Source organism: Platichthys flesus, chromosome 7 (genome assembly GCF_949316205.1).
Source record: "Platichthys flesus chromosome 7, fPlaFle2.1, whole genome shotgun sequence".
Lineage (NCBI taxonomy): Eukaryota > Metazoa > Chordata > Actinopteri > Pleuronectiformes > Pleuronectidae > Platichthys > Platichthys flesus.
The window spans coordinates 21,418,020-21,435,072 of NC_084951.1; the positions used below are offsets into that span (position 1 = coordinate 21,418,020).

At 40.3% G+C, this 17,053-nt stretch overlaps 1 protein-coding gene across 1 annotated transcript in view; it reads right to left on the bottom strand.

Annotated features, from left to right (window-relative positions):
* Positions 1-16,860, bottom strand: part of LOC133957132 (death-inducer obliterator 1-like) — an 18,846-nt gene extending 1,986 nt beyond the window's left edge. The window contains exons 1-8 of the mRNA XM_062392573.1: positions 16,733-16,860; positions 15,591-15,650; positions 13,710-14,856; positions 13,355-13,586; positions 12,841-13,182; positions 12,218-12,398; positions 650-1,178; positions 239-398 (exon numbers count right to left, since the gene is read on the bottom strand). Of these exons, the coding sequence (XP_062248557.1) occupies positions 239-398; positions 650-1,178; positions 12,218-12,398; positions 12,841-13,182; positions 13,355-13,586; positions 13,710-14,856; positions 15,591-15,636 (2,637 nt within the window). The 5' untranslated portion in view covers positions 15,637-15,650; positions 16,733-16,860. The remainder of the gene's footprint in view (positions 1-238; positions 399-649; positions 1,179-12,217; positions 12,399-12,840; positions 13,183-13,354; positions 13,587-13,709; positions 14,857-15,590; positions 15,651-16,732) is intronic.
* Positions 16,861-17,053: the final 193 nt, after the last annotated feature.

Genomic DNA, 17,053 nt, shown 5'->3' on the forward strand with positions numbered 1-17,053 from the left:
TTTTCACTATGAGCTGCTTGTAAAAAAAGTTCTCTAGAAGCATTTCTGTAATATTTAGGTGCACATATTATGATTTTCCTTGTCCTTAATGTGTCACATAGCTGGTTTGTCTTGAAAAATACAACAAATAAACTCATTCAAGTAGAGGAGAATGTGAATATGTGAATAGGACAAATATGGGCACTTTCAGAGTAAATCACAAAAATGTAAATCACAAAACATTGATAGGTTGTATCACCTTGTTTCTTGGGTCTTTTAGGTTGAACATTATGGTTCTGTACTTGTTCATGTATTTGCTGTCTGTGTTGCGAAATATGTCGAACATCTCCATCTCAATGTTTGCGACAAGCTTTGCAGTGTCACTCTCAGACATGTCCATGTCCTCACAGTCACACACCCTTAACAAACAAAAGCAGTAAGTCAACAAGTTGTTAGACAGATATTCATGATATGTAAGTCAATATTATTTCCAAAATTTGCATAGTTTAGGAAAATGTAACTGAACTGTAGATGATTGAAGAACCTCCTAAGAGCAAATTTTCAATTTAATCAAGAGTGTAGTATTTGTACAGTGTATGACAGGACTTTGCATTTTCAGAGAATCACAGACTGAGGTTTTCAGTCAAACACTTTATAAACCAGTTCTCACCTTTTGAACAGGATGCCGGTGAGGGAGCGCTGGATGCTCTGTCTGACCTGGGTGTTGGGCTGAGAGGGTCTGGAGGAGGGAGCGCTGGGCGCAGGAGGCACAAGCAGGTTACGGGTTTCATTCAGCAGCGTCAGGGTTGAAGACGACTTCTGGCAGGATGCTGAGGCTGATACTGACGGAGGCTGAGGTCCAGACTGCTTCTTTGGTATGACGTATGAGGTCTTAGTGACCATGAGGGCACCGGTTTCATGATGTCTGAGCACTGAGGTGGTAGGGGATTGTGCAGCCGGAGATGGACTAGACATAGCTTGAGTGGGTGCTATTGTGGGATCGGATTCAGCCGGTTGTGGCCTCGACACACCACTGTCCTCTGGCTCTTTTGCTTCTTCTTGAGAGTCTCTGTTTGGTGGGCCTGGCTCAGGGGCATGATGGGAAGAGGGAATGGTATCTGTAGAGGAGTCCTCTGGAGATTGATTTGAGGGAGTTGCAGCCTCACTGTCAGCCTCTACTTGTTCATTGTCTGTATTAGCTGTTAGAAAGAAGAACAGTAGGACACTTTGTGAATATGAAGAAATATGTGAACATCGACATAAGTGATATGTTAATCAGTAGAGTTAAAAGAAGGGCCAACAGTACATGACAACTAAATATAATATATACGGTGTACTCTGATACATGATACATAGGATTAGCAAAGCTAATATCACAACCTCCAGATTTAAAAGAATATAGACCCAAGCTCCTGGCTCTGCTGGCTTGGTTGGGCAAAGTGTGAGCCTTGATTCATATGTTATGGCATAAGTGTTTCATTCAATCTCGGTTTTAATATATATAAATCTCTCCCCATGTCCTTTTTTAGGATATGGAAAGAAGTGAGGAAAATAGTAGGCCTAGTCTTCATGGCTGCTTATAGAATGATTTTGCCTAATTGGAATTCTTAGGCCAGAACGTTTCTCAATAGAAACATGGTTACTTGAATTTTCCAATCTTCTTCATATTGAAGAAATAGCTGATCTGATAAATCCTGTAATATTCTGAATTGGGACCAAATTCGGAAATGTGTTTCCACATGGCGTATTTGAGACTTAGTCAGATTGGCACTGAGCAGCCACTATTTGAAAAGTTCCTCACTTTGGTTATCCATATACATATTCATATATTCAAGATAATGATTTCGATACTACCCATGAGGCAATGTACTGTACACCCCCTTTATGTTACATGCTGCGGTGTATTGTGTCATTGTAAGTTTTTGTACTTTTCGTTGATGTTTTTGTTATGGTTGCAGTTGTTGTGTATCAATCAGATGATGTTTTTTTGTGTAGGTCGATAATAAATACAAAAGTATAAATAAAAATATAAAAGTATCTGAAAAAATAAAATAATTGTGCATAGGATTTAAGGCATTGCAAATTACCTTATTAATGAATACATGTGTATCTTTTTTTACTGGGTTTTTCTATTGAATACTGGAATGTTCATATCCAGATTTATATTGTTTATAAAAGGACTTTGCTCCAACTTGTTGGATCATGTAAATGTGATTCACACAAAACTTTAAGCTACACTTAGGTTGTAGTTGAAGTCTGCATTTCTTGATTTCATCATTATCATCATCATCATGTCAGGAAGTTCCTGTCAAAACCTCTGAAGCATTTTTACACCAGTTATTAAAAGTACCAATCTTTAAATTGGCTTAATTTAACCTGTATATCACAAAGGACTCATTGATTGTAGATGATTTATCAATTAATCTCCCAAAAAACTGAAAGTGAAGGGAACTTAAAATTAGCCAGCTCTGACAAGTCTGCCCTTGTTTCTTTTATCACACTGTGAATAGCTATAGGGCATAATATTGCTGGCACATAGGGAATAAGGTCAGAGAGCAACACATCCACAGCTGTTCCTAGTCACCTGCAGTGCAATATATTAAGTTGTTATATCCAAACAGACACATAGTTTTTATGTATGTGGAGGATCATAGACATATTAAATAAATGTGATCTGTCAGTCTCACTGCCAATGGGTGTAAATGACTATTTGTGTCTTTATGTCAGCCCTGTGATATTCTAGTGACGTGTCCAGGGTGAAAAATGCCTCTCACACAATGTCAGCTGGGACAGGCTCCAGCCCCTGTTATCCTCCGAGGGGATAAGCAGTACACATGATGGATGGATGGAAAAAGCTAAATCTTGTCGGCTGCCAAATCCTATAAAACTCCACTGTGGCAAGATAAACTGTGTGAACACTTTGGAGATACCTGTTTTTCTGCATTGGTTCTAAAGTGTGAACTGGTCTTCTTCTAAGTAAAAAGCGTTGACAACCAATATGCTTATACTATTAATAATCTATTGTATATTTATAGAACACATCAATTAAACAATCCCATTCCAAGTGGAATGAGTCAGTGAACACTTCAACTGAACTTTGGACCTCGATGGCTCCATCCATAGTCTCATCAGTCCACAAACATTTTACCAGTAGAACAGCAGCTTCCTCCATGGTGTCCTGTTGCTCCATGCAAACATGCACATTGATTTCCATATGGTTGACTGATGAAAACAGCTTCCTTTAAGCTTTTAGTTGTTTCACTGGGCTTCATCACTAACTGTTCTACATAGTTCCTTTGACGCATTTAGTAAGAAACCCACTTCTCCATGTATAAACCATGGACTGATCAATATGTAAACACTTTGACATGACAGCTTCATACCAATCAACTCTCAAAATGTTTGAGTTTGGTTTGTAAATCAAAGTAGCTCTAACCTTTAACCAGCTCTAATCTTGTTTCATTGAATGGACTCATTGTTTTTTATCTCCTGACTGCTGACTCACAGTATCTTTTCCAACCAACATTGTGAATGTTTGATTGATGGGTTCAATATTGATACGATTGGAATTCAGATAAATATCTGAACATACTTTATGATAAATGTGTACATAAATGCACATATGTAAAAATATTTGCTCATGTTGAAGATGAACACAATGTGGGCTCACTTTATTCCCACATACTGCACAGGCACGGATATAATGGTGCAAGTTGTTTGATTCTGTCCTGTGAGGAAATTCATCCTCTGAGTAAATAGTTTGAAGAAATTAAGTGCAAAGTGTGCAGCCACAATGCAACACCTTGAGACCAACTCCAGTTCTGACGCCAGTGGCTCAGTCGATGTCTAGGCAACATCAAAGCAACAAAGAGAAAACCCTACAGAACCATCGATCCAAAGGGCCATGACTTGCTGTACATATTGTGATGAGGTGTAAATTGAGGTGTAAATTGAAAGTTGAGCCCGTTGGTGTGAGAAGAATACAATGTGATTGAGCTGATGTGCACTGACCACTCACACCAAATGTTTGTGTAGATGCTTGATTAGTTTCATAGCGATGAATTGAGGCTGAATTTAAGTCTGATACCTATGAACTTAGACTTCCTGGGCAAGCGAACAGACTGGGTCAATGTCCATATACACATACTTCAAGAAATAGAAGACCTTAATAACAGCAATGCATTAAAGGAAGTAGGTGAATGATTCAGGTTTAGTGAGTCATCTGAAGAAATATCCTTTTTTCTGCTTTAGGCCACTGATGAGCAGGAAGCCCAACATGCATTAATGAAAACTTATACTTTACTTATTACTGACTGAAGGAACAAATATTTAAGTGAGTCACTTTCTACATACATTAGGAAATGAATCAGGGACTTTTGCTTGTACTTCAGTATGCGTGTGTATGTGTGTGTGTGTACGTGTCAGTCAAAGTGAGGAGGAAACGTGCAGTTCTCCAGGGTAAATGTGGTTTCAAGGTAAGATGCCCCTGCAGTGGTCAATTATTGAAAATATCATCACCCCCTCTTTAAATTATTTGGAAAACATATTCGATACCTATGAAGCTACTGTACATACAATCATTTATATATTCATTTGGGGTATTTCATGCGGTGTCCATCTCTACACACTTTTTCTATTTCTGATTTCATATATGATCAAAGTCTCTACATTTACAATTCTGATGTAAACAGTCAATGATCACTCTGAACCAGCGTTACCTCCAGAATGTTCCAAGGAGATTCAACTGAAAGTTTCTATCAACCACCAGCTTCCAACTTTACTGCCCCCAGCATCAAGACTCCAGGGGCACACTGTCCTTTCTAATATCTTAGTATGGGACTTTTCTTAATGAGGAGGCATCACATCTATGTAGGCTAATCAGCAAAGCCTTTCTCTATTAATAACTACTGCGATACACTTCCAATTACATTTCTGGTGAGCATTAAATCAGTCGAGAATGTGAAACAGACTTAAGAGCATCAATAACACGGCTCTAACATGTTTTGTGTCTGAAATAAGATCACGATCAACCACAAACATAATATCTGGATGATTTCATTTTTATTGTAGCACCGTTTTCCCTTTTTTCATATAACTTTCGCCGCATTGCTGCTCGAGGCAGCTATTTTATCCACATTGAGATAAAGTCTCCAGCGCCATAAACGTCCTCATCACTTCTCTGAGCAAGTGTTCACTTAAGAAGCAATCTGCGGGGCTGAGATGCTTCATAAATCCTGAGGCTTTTCTTCGTTTCCTGAATTTACACATTTCTAGGGAAATTCTGTAAACCCAATATAACTCACAGAATTTCACCACTATTACTTGGAAGCTTTGCAGTCCTCTTCTCTCTGTTGCCATCACAACTATACACCTTGTTTTGTGAAATTTACCAATAGGAATTTCCTTGACAGTATTTTCTTAACCTGGTTTCAGACCCATGACACACTGCTCATAACTTTGATGGCTCAAGATTTGTTCAGAGAAAGGAAATGGAAGTTCAGTCTGAATGTCAAGTCTGCACCAGCAAACACTTAACGTAGGTTTCTCTGAACTCTAAACTATTTTCTTTTGCACAAGAACAAACTTAACATTTCACTTAACTTCCCTGAATCAAACTCCAAAGTCGTTGCAGCCATGGCTCCATACCTGGCTTCAGAATGAATCACTGTACGAACCATCATGGAACACCATCATAACCTTGCTGGTCAGGTAAGACAACCGGTCATTGTGAGCATGGAGGTGAGAGAACCTCCAGGGGAACCAGGGAGCGGTGACTGGCCCAGCTGAGACAAGTTGGCCAATCAACTCTAACTGGATTCAAAAGGCAGCAGCGGAGACACATGGGACGAAGACAGACACACAATGAGAGCCTGGAAGAGGCTGAGCCTAGAACCCTGAAAAGGCTATGTGGGACAAATTCTGTGTAGTTTGTTGAGTTTATGTTTACAGCTGAAAGCTAAAAAGCTACTCGTGTATGTGGGAGCCCCCGGTGGCCTCGTCATATGCCACCGTGCCTACATGCTCACTGTCCTATATATCAATTACTTTTTCAAAGCTCATTCAACAGTGGAGTAACATATTTACTTCACATATTGCATTAAAAGGCCTCCTGAATGTGTCTCCTGTGACCTTGTCATTGGATCTCACTTCCCCGCTCTATATGAAAATGAAAACGTACATCATTTCTGCTTACAAAAATCCATCATTAAGATGTTTTTGCCCGTCAGACTGTATAGAAAGTATATTTGTTTGTGTTTTGGTTTGAAAAGGAGAGAAAGATGGAGAGAGGGAATCAAAGCACCTAGCTTTACAATAAAAAAAGATTTTACTCCGTTGAAACAAGATAAAAAAATCTGTATAGAGCAGCCAATGTTCATATTGTTGAAGTGGCCACAACTAAATCAATGTATGCACTGCAAAGTATAAAAATGTTTTGGTTGTGAAACTGTAGCAGGTCAGAGAATGGCAGTTGAGTAGGAGGTCCCTCAATGTGGCCCAGGACATATCTGCATCCACACTGATAAAAGAATGTGGACACGTGTCCTCAGTGCATCTTGGGTGTGTCCATATGTACATAGAGCTGTCCACATCATCTGTTAATACCAGGTCTGAACGAGGTCCCAAAGTCGGAGAAATGTTGTAGTGCGACAGTGTGAGCACATCACTGAATGATATATGAAGGCACCAGGCACATAAGAAAATAAAAAAATGAAGATACTGACTTTCTACAACATTAAGCAATTCAAAAGTAGTATTGTGTCCCATTTACTGTGTGATGTTACTAGGGTGGAACTTTTCCACATTCTTGAAATTTGTCCAGTTTACGTTTTATTTGACGACTTTGTGATCCTGTATGTCTGTTCTCATTTCCCAATAAGGGAAATCCAAATATCTTTTTTGGGCAGCTTTGAAGTCAACAGTTGGCTTCATGGTCTGCATAATGATAATGGAAATATGTATATGTTTGTACCGGCAAGCACATATACTTCGTATTACATATGTATAAAGGCTTTGTACAATTGTATTTGGGAAACTGTATAACACTGTAATCTTTTTGATTTAAAAAGAAACCGGCATAATCCCTCACAAGCTGTGAAATACGTGGAATGTCGGCTATTCATTTTCTGTGGCTGCATGTTTTCTGTTTGGCCAGTAGAGGGTGCTGGGGTTTTACAATTAAAAGCCTGAGACAATGACGTACTGAAATGAAAGCGTTGAAAAAGACATTTTTAGGAAACTCATGCCTTGACATCCTTTGATTTACAAGCTAAAATGTAAATAGATTTGAGCTAAAAACCTAACATTGTCGGCATCACTTATAGTTAATACCTGTCTTGCTCAAAGCTCAAATCATTGGAAATCAAATCCCAGAAATCACATGACTCTCTCATTCCAGTTACACTATATCATGTGATCAAACGGCACTCAGTCACCACAAGGGTCCGACTGTACACTCTTAACAGAAATTCAATTTACTCCAACCTAGAAATTAGTTCATCAAGAATAAATCTAATTTGTATGACCAACTACTAGCTAAACATTTTTTATCTTTAAGATCTACTTATTACTGACATCCTGTGTCATGTATAATAAAAATAATAATAGAGGTTTGGGTATTTGGGTAATCCCTGACATGACAGTACCAAACCATTAAAGCATCATGTATGAGTGGATTAGACATTCGCAAGAGGTTTGCATAATGAAAGGCCAGTAAACTAGTTCTGAAACATGTCATCAGTGTAGTGGGGTGAAACTTTCGGACACCTGTTTGTTTCAAAGGTTGAAATAAGAAAGGAAACAGCTCTCAGTGAGAGTTTCACTCAGACCATGTAGAATACACATGATACAAAACCATTAGACCGGACGACTATTACATGATGTGCAAATGGCAACGCAACCTGTTTATTTGAAGCCACAACTGCTCTTTTGGGGCTTCTGCAATCAGGGAATTCGTAAGTTGGGTTTAAACTATTCCACCGAGGGGAGACTGTACCAAGAGAGTGGACTTTCCCTTCCAGTGACTGCAGACCAGCCACAGCCCAGCAAGGCTTTTACAGACACATAGGGCACCATTGTGTGCTTGTGTTGTGTGACGCAGCACATGATGCACCAGGGGTCAAGTGTGAAAGGATTTTGACTAAATTCAAGGAGAGAAGAGAGATGACAGAGAAGACAAAAAGATGTTGTCCAAGACATTTTTCTAATATATGATGGGAGTCATACCCATGACTAGCCATCAAGTGTTCTAACAGAAATCTATATATTTTTTGTGAATCGTTTATTTTTATTTTAAGTTATCAAAGCTAAAATCCGTTTCAACATGTCAAAATAAAACTTAATAAAACTTTCCAGTGGAAATGGAATAAAGTAAGTTTGAAACTAGTATTAAAGTCTTCTGCTGAATCACCAGAAATAGTAAGGCACCAAAAACGTACAATTGGACATTCACAATGAGGATCACTGGGAGGACTCTGAGGTACAGCAGCAGTATCATTCATGTTATCATAAAGGTATCCTAATTTTAAGTCAATATCGCTAGGAATCAAATGTCAATGCACTTTGCTTCCTGAGTTGATGTCATGTGTTGATGAAATTGTGCAGCGACACCACCCCCCCATCCGGGGAAAAACCTCTGTTCCCCAGGTCCCCTCTGCCCTATGGACTGCTAGTTAGCAGATGCTGTCTCAGCGTGCAACATCTCCTGACCTCAACCCCACTGAGAACCAGTGATGCAGGCTGTAACACACAGCTGGAGACGTGACCTCTGTCCGCCAAGAGCCAGAAGCTTAGTCAGAGGTTTCTCCAGAAGTCTCTGCACCTCACAGTTGCACATTCAGAGGCTCATTGGCTCCACGAGGTGTCGAGCAGAGGGGACTGCGACAGGGGATCACCCAGGGTTCTGATGGACTGCTGGATAACTACTGAAGAGATGTGGTTCTTTTTTTGGACAATGTCGAGAGAGATATTCTGAAAGTAGTGTTCAGAGAGTTTCTTCAAAAGGTTCGGGTTCAGTGTGAATCCGCAAAGGTAACTGTGGGCCACTGGAAATATTTGCTGTTGTAGTTCTTGGTGGTTGGTTGATCAATGTTTTTGATCATAGCAAAAAGATAGAGCAACCTTTTGGACATACTTAAGCTACTTTTCGTAGAAGTGGTTTGGAAGGAAGACTGTTCGCACTGAGAGACAAAATACTTAGTCTTTTCTGGATAATACCTGGAGGAACTGGATGTGTCAACACAAAAGTGTGAACCAGTTGAACTAGATAAAAAACAGATTTTCTCCTATCAGCTACAGAACACGGTCTGTGTAATGTCCGACTGAGTGGATGTGCACCAAGAGAAAAGTTTGAGGCAGAATGAAAATTTAATGTGTTGACCTCACAGGCCTATTTAACAGCAGATACATAGACATGTCACATTAGAAAAAGTGTAAATTATGAAATTAATTACCATGGAACTTGAAGGTGAAATAGTTTCTGTTGATTTTACCACTAAGACCTGTGAATTTTCTGTGTGCTTTTTGGGGTAATTTTTGTATTCTAGATGTCAATTTACTTCAGATATGCCAAAAAAGGTTTTGTGATAAGTGGCCTTGTGATAAGTCCTTTACATTATGTCAATCTAAACCTTTGAGTGATGCCAGAGTTTGATAGTGACTCTGGTTCAGTTGACAAAAGTTATCACTGAGGTTTGAATTTCATAGAATATTTCAAATGTTACTATAGTTGACTAGTACCGGAAGAAGAAGCGGATCATGATTTAATGCTCCAAGAAACAAATACTATTTACGTGTTTGTATAAATGTTAAGAGAAAAGTTGAGATTTTGCTGCTATTACTTAAGATACGTATTTAAAGAGGCCCTGTGGAGTATCTTCAGTGTTATTCACCAAAACAGAGGTCAAAGGGCTACAATGCATTTCCTTCCTTATTAAATGTGCATAGAGATGTTTTAATAAATGCAGTAAAGGTTATAACCATGCTTGTAATATTCTTCTTCTCTGCCTTTGCTTGTGTATTGCAGCCTATCTTGCCTATTAATCAGGTTGAACAGTGTGAAACCATCGTCTCATAATTTTCAATACAGGTTCAAACTAAACTGGAAACCCCTCAAAAACAGTTCCTAGAAGTCTGCTCGGTCAAAACTCCCAGGGAACATTTTATGTGTGTTTTACTTCTTTCCTTTTTGTGTCGGGTTATGAGCCCATAACAGTTGGTCACAGTGCATTTGAGTTGGAAGTTACATCTGACTTATGTCAAGTTTTGGACTTTACCTTTGCCAAGGAGGTTTTGTTTTCACCCACGTTTGTTTGGTTTAACTGTTAATATAATACACAAAACTAAATAAACCTATATTGACCAAACTTGGTGGAGGGATGGGGCCTGGGAAGAACCTATAACATTTTAGTGTCGGTACGGATTTAGGGGCGGATCAAGGATTTTTTTTTATTTCATAATCTAGATCGGAGCACTGTCTTTTTGTGAGCACATGTGAGTGTGTGCGTAATCAGAAGGATAGGGGTTTGAAATGTCAGGAGCGTGGGTGTATTCATTCAGTTTGATCCATAAAAAGTTAGATCAAACAGATTTTCTTAAACACTAAACCCTGTGTTAATAAAAAGAAAGTTTGATAATTCCTTCCTCTCTAGACTTTGTGTGTATGTATGGTGAGCAGCAACAGTTTCTTCCTTTTTCGTTCAGGCTCAGAGGAATGTAGGATTTCACTGACGGAGGCCCGCTGACACCTCCAATCACATCTTCATGGAAACGAGACCACAATTCTCCTTTTCGCTGTTGGGTGGACTCCGGGTGGAACCTCTTTCTAGCACATGCACTGGTGAATCCTCAAGTTCTCTCTGTACCAGCAAGAAGTCCACTCCTGCTCCAGTTACCAGATGCCCAGTCCCTAGTCCTTCCAGATGCTAACCAATCTGGGATTTGTGTGTCTGTACCAACTGGTCCAAAAGTGTGTGTTTGTGTGTTGAGTGTTGAGTGTTGATGGTTACGTCACTGTTAGTTGCAACATCGAGAGACCTGGTTTAAAACCAGGTTTACCAGGTATCTCAGACCTGGTAACTTGTCTGAACACGACATGGGGACAAGGAAGGTTGTAAAATGTGTATGTCCAAGCAATGAAGTGCATTTCCTGTATTAGGGTGCAACTTAAAGTTCAATTAGCTTTCAGCATATTTTATGCAACTGCCATCACAACTACAAGATACAGGAGTCCATAACAAACCATAAGGTTTGTGTATAACGATGTCAAACATTGTATGCACTGGTACTAAAGACTTTTGAAGGGTATGATTTCTCTGCTTGATGATGAAAACTGTAGGTATGGTTTTTATTTTTCTACATTTTACTGACTTTTCACATCACGTCAAATTGTCATCAGCAAATCTATGATTAGTGAATTAATTGCGCAAAGCCAACAGTGGCATGCAAAGGAAGTGGAAGAGTTCAAATGTTGCGGAGAATTGGATTTTAAAGTTGTGATTCTTGAAGCTTCTTGAAGGCAAAAATCAAGGTGTTTCCATTGTTGAAATTGTCAAATGTTGTGTGATCCTCTTCCAGTTGACGCTGAATTGACCATTTGCACTGCTTGTTATGGTGAAAAGCTGAACCTCAACCTTGATTCTCAGGTCACTCTGAAGAATTATTCACACTCTTCAATGCAGCGGATTTCATCAAATGAATCACGTTTCCAGAATGAGAGACTCTTACCAAAAGGCTCAGTGTGTTAAGTGTTCCCCATCATCCTTCTGTGAGTGGTTGTCATGTTGTGTTTTCAGTGAGCTTGCAAAAAACCTCAGGGAAACTGAACATGGCAATGGTGTTTGAATACATGGATACTAAACGTTGTAAAACACCCTGCCTACCCAGCAATACCATACACACTCCTGTATTTGGTAGGTTGCTCATTTAGCAATTTCCAGTTATGAGACGTGTGTAAGTGAGTATGTTTTGTTGAATCCTGACTGAAGACCGTATCAGCAAAACACTTTGGACATTTCGATTCAACAACTACAAAAGTGAAGATACTTACCCACTGCTGACCCCTGCTACTTGTATGCCATCCCAGAGAGAGAGGGTATTTGCATGCGTGCTTATGTATGATTGTGTAACATACTGCATTAATTCAAAGAGGGAGGAAAATCTAAATTGCCAATAGAGACGATTTGTGCACAGTGTTTGAACCGCTGTATGATTTGAATGTGTACGAGTAGTGAATGGTACATACACGCTGTGTACAACTTAGGTGATGGTATTGAAGTGGCCTGAACTTCTGTGAGAACGGGGTCACAGGATATGGGAGATGCAGCCTCCCCATTTCCTCCATCCTCCTCCTTCATCTCCTCCTCTTCAACTTTTTCCTCAGCTTTCACTGCTAACCTCTTAGACGTCCTAACAGACCTCTGACCCTGTGAAGAAAATGTTTACGGAGGTCAAGGATAAAGACACCTAAAGGTTTGTGTTACACTGTAGTTGTAATTAAATACAGCATATGGAAAACACCCAACAAAAAAATATGTAACAATGTGAAATTTAGGTGCCATGATTATTGTCAGAGGAAATATCATGGTTTCATGGTTTTCAAGAATATTGATACTACAGAATGAAAAGCTAGAGGAGCTGGTCAGAACCCGAAGGTAAACAAGAGTTCTTCAAAGCATGACTTGCGGAAGATTTCTCCGCACGGCACAACACACAAATTAAGTAACTCGCGAGAAGAACGACACCTGTTAGATTTAGGTATTCTTTTTAATTCTATCCGTTATGAAACAGTTACGTAATGAAACCACATCCCTATTACCTACACACATCAAACATCTATCTCAATTTCTCCATAATTCAATTCCTTACCGTTGCAGCTGGTCTGGCAATGGAAACCTTTCTCTGTAGCCGTCCTCTGGACTTCGGCACCTTAGGGCCAGATAGTGTCTTCATAGTGAAGGCAGCGTGCTGAAGGATGCAGTCAGTGCCACAGTAAACAGAGTCCTGTAGGGCTTGCTTGAAGCACCCGGGTCCTATGCACAGGGGAAGAGAGCTGTCTGTCTCCACCTCGGCTTCAGATTCAGGTTTAGGCTCAGGTACAGGGTCAGCTTCAGGTTCAGCTTCAGGTTCAGCTTCAGGTTCAGCTTTAGGTTCTAGTCTGATCATAGGGGCCTCCTCCTCCACCTGCTCATCCTCAAACACGACAGCATCCTGAAAACAGATCCTCATTTTTAACCAAGAGAACATAATTACTTCATGCAACACATTGTTTGACAGCACAACTATACTACTAAACAAACTACTGCTGCAAAGAAGTTGAACAGATATTTTAAAACTTAATGAGCAATCTGTAGATAACTTGCAATCAAAATAAAATGTTAACCTTGAGGAATTGCTGCTCCTCCCCTTCTTCGCCAGAAGGACTCAGTGTCAAACACTCAGGAAAGCTTAGCTCAGGCTCTGGCTGAGGGTAAGGCTGAAGTTTCCTTTTGGTTGTGCAAGGGGGGCAGACATATTCTTGCCCTTTCTTCTCCATCTTACTACCTTGTGTCTCACTGACACCAACACAGTCGCCATGGAACCATTCCTGGCAACTGTCACAGCAGATCATGAACCTAGAGGAGCCAATGAACAAATAGAAGTGATGAGGAAGTGAGACTAACAGATGGTTGAGGTATGCAAACCTCTGAAAGTGCAGCTCTGCTTAAAATATCTTTTTACCAAAAACGGGGATGTACCTTTTGTTGTGTTTCTGTCTGCAGATGCAGTACAGAGCATTGGAGTCATAACCTTCACTGTCCGATATGCTTGAATATTCTGCTATGCTTGTATATTTCTCCTCCTCTGGTGCATCATCATACTTGCCAGGAGTTACATCGGTAGTCTGGTCTAAGTCAGTGTCTATGATTATGCAGTCTGAGTTTGATCGTTGCGCAGGACTCAGAGTCATAGCAGAGTGAGCAGGTGATATCACTAGATCAGTAGGGATGTGTGGATCGTGTTTCTCCTCTTGCAACTGCTGCTGCGGCTCAGCTGCACTGACAAACATCACATCATCGTCATTGTCCACTTCATCTGCATTGATTGAGTGAAGCTCCACTGCCCTGCCCCTCCCTCTGCCTCTTCCTTTCCCTTTTCCCCTACCTCTTCCTCTGCCTCTACCCCTTCCTCTGGCCTTTCCTCTTCCACCTTTCCCCCCTCTACCTTTTGTGTCTCCCTGAATGTCTTTGGATGCCAGCTGCTCCTTAATCTGTATCAGAGTCATGTCATCACTGTCCTCTTGACTAGAGATCAACACCACATCACTTATTCTGTCTGATGCACAGTCGGAAGTAAGCGGCTGCGAAATTTCCATTTCATCAGCAGATTCCATATTATCAGGCCCTTCAGCTTCTATACCCTGAGGAGAAACAGCCTTAATGGCATTAGTAGCCTCCAAAATGTCAGGGGCTGCAAGTGCATCTGACATGCCCATTGACAAGTCCTCATTCCCGCCTAGCAGCGAGAAAGCAGTGTGGAAGGCAGACCCAAAGTCCTGCCATAAGCTGGGGTCGAGACTCCCTCCTGCAGAGGCTTCTGAGGCAGGCTTGCTCTCTTCTGAAGCAGGTGAGGAAGGTGCAGACCATTCAAGCTCATCTATAACGCTCCTAGACGTAGATGCAGCTTTCTGAGGGCTGCAGGCCTCTGTAGCAGCGGGGGGTGTCTGATAGGTTCGACGAGCCCTGCCCCTGCGTACAGGTGGAGGGCTGTGTGTGAGGTCTCCAACTTCTTCCATGAACTCTCTTCTGGCAATGGTTGTCCGTCTGAAGCCCCAGGACTTTGTGACCTGCGAGAGGGATGGCCGAACACTCGACTCTGCTTCTTCTGTCTGGCTCAGCTCTTCCTCTATAGAAAAAGAGAAACGAACAACAGGAACACAGTGAGAACTAGGGCTGGGAATCTCTAAGCACCTCACTATTTGAATCTGAATCACAGGGCTACGACTCACACTTAGAGCTGATATTTGTAAAAAAACAGCTAAACTAATATTTGTGCTCCTGGATAAGCGGGATGTCACTTCTTCTGCAACAATGAAGTTTTTAAAAAAGTGTGCGTTGTGTGATAATCTGCGGGAAAGTACCTCTCTCCTGTCTGCAGCCTGTGTGTATGTGTGTGTGTCTGAGTGTTTGCCCATGTCTGTCGCTCACAAAAATTGATTACCACATGTATTTAGTTATTAATCAATGGTGTCGGACCATGAATCCAGAGGATTCACTTTAACCCTGACGTCCTGACTATGTGCATCACATGTCGTGTGTAGCTATGCTGCGCACATGATTAAATACATACCTCATAAACTTAAAAGTGAATTAACAAACACAAATTAAATATCAGTAATGTTCAGGTCCTTATAACTTATGATTAGTGTCGGTGTATATTGTTGAGGTGTAAAGTGAGCGCAGGTCAGCAGGAGAGTGGAGGGAGGACAGTCAGACAGGAGACTCTGACCAGACCTTTAATGTGCTTTGTCCTCTTCCGGAAATTGCATCTAATAATGGAGAAGTTTCTACCCCTCTAGTGAGAAACTACATCTAGTTTATACTGATCAGGAATTCATGAACGAAAAGAACATGATTTACCTGTATTACTATCATCTGTGAAGCAGTTATTTTTCATGGAGTCCATGCTGATGTCCAAGACTATGAAAACACAGAGGAAATAGTTAACTGTTGGTCTGTTAGACAAGGACTTGATGGAGGGATACATTAGGGAAGGCACATTACATAATGGATCTTTATTAATCCAGACACACAACTTGACATTATAGCTGTTTAACTTAATTTCTAAATATTGGCTGTTGTGGTTGATGACTCTCTGTTTAGAATTGTTTTGGGGGACATTTGAAAATGTCATTAAAAATCTCATAACTTTGATTTAAGTACAAATGTCCTCTCAACATCAAACCATAACAAAGTTTATGAAATACCAAACTGAAATGACATGTTTAGTTTTAGTTGGCAATGTTTGAGGAATAGATTCTGTTCAACTCCAGTTCATATGTTTTATCTTGACATGTGTTCCTATTGATAATTCATCAATGCTAAACATAAACGAAGGTGCAATAATTTACTTGTTTGTATGTTAACCTTAAAAAATGGACATGATATATTCACTAAAGTTCTGCATTTTAGTACAATATGAAATAACTATTTTATTCTGGCTGCTTTATACTCTTAATCTTCAAATTGTGATGTAAACATGAATGCAAGAAATCATAATAAAACAATTTATTGTAGTGATTATGATGTATGATTATCTGATGAAATCCTCAATCAGCCAAGAAGTGGATCTCTACAGTTGCTATGTTGGTTTCCAGTGAAATCGACCTTGTATAATGGGATTAATCCTGCAGACTCTAATCAGCAGAAATGAGAAGTAGGAGCTCTTCGCCTCCATGTTCCTGACACTCGAAACAGAAACTACCACACACAGACCTGGTTAATTTCACAATCAGAACACAGCCAAGTGTAGAAGCTCAGAAAGGAAACGTCCTCTCTCCCACACTGTTACAAGGCGTGAGTGTTTCTGCAGAGGGAGAACAGGGGACTTGTGTCGGAGGGCGACCGACATTGTTCCCATCAGTTTGCTTGGCTAACAGCTAACAGCTAGCAGCTACACTACCTGGTAACAAAGGCGACACGCTGACGGAACAATGCTCCCTGAAGACGAATAACATGTTCCTCGTATTAACACGCACACGAGGTGAAAACAGAAACCATACCTTCCGTGTGTGGACGACAGTTTCCCAGTTGCGGAGAGATTATCTCAGCTAGCTAGTTAGCTAGCGCAGCCTTCCATTTTCTCTGCCGTGGTGACACGAACTCTCGCGAGAGGTCACATCGGGGAAAGCCTGAGGTCACAGAATCTGTTGATCATTCTATTCTTTTATTTATTGACATTTATTTATTTTTCCGTATATATTCAATCATATTTTTGTTTTTAAATGTGTTTTAAGCCTGGACGTCCTGGCTTTTACAATGTTTTTCAGGGACTTAAAACTAGTAAATAGTAAAAGTAACTATAAATCAAATTATATATATAT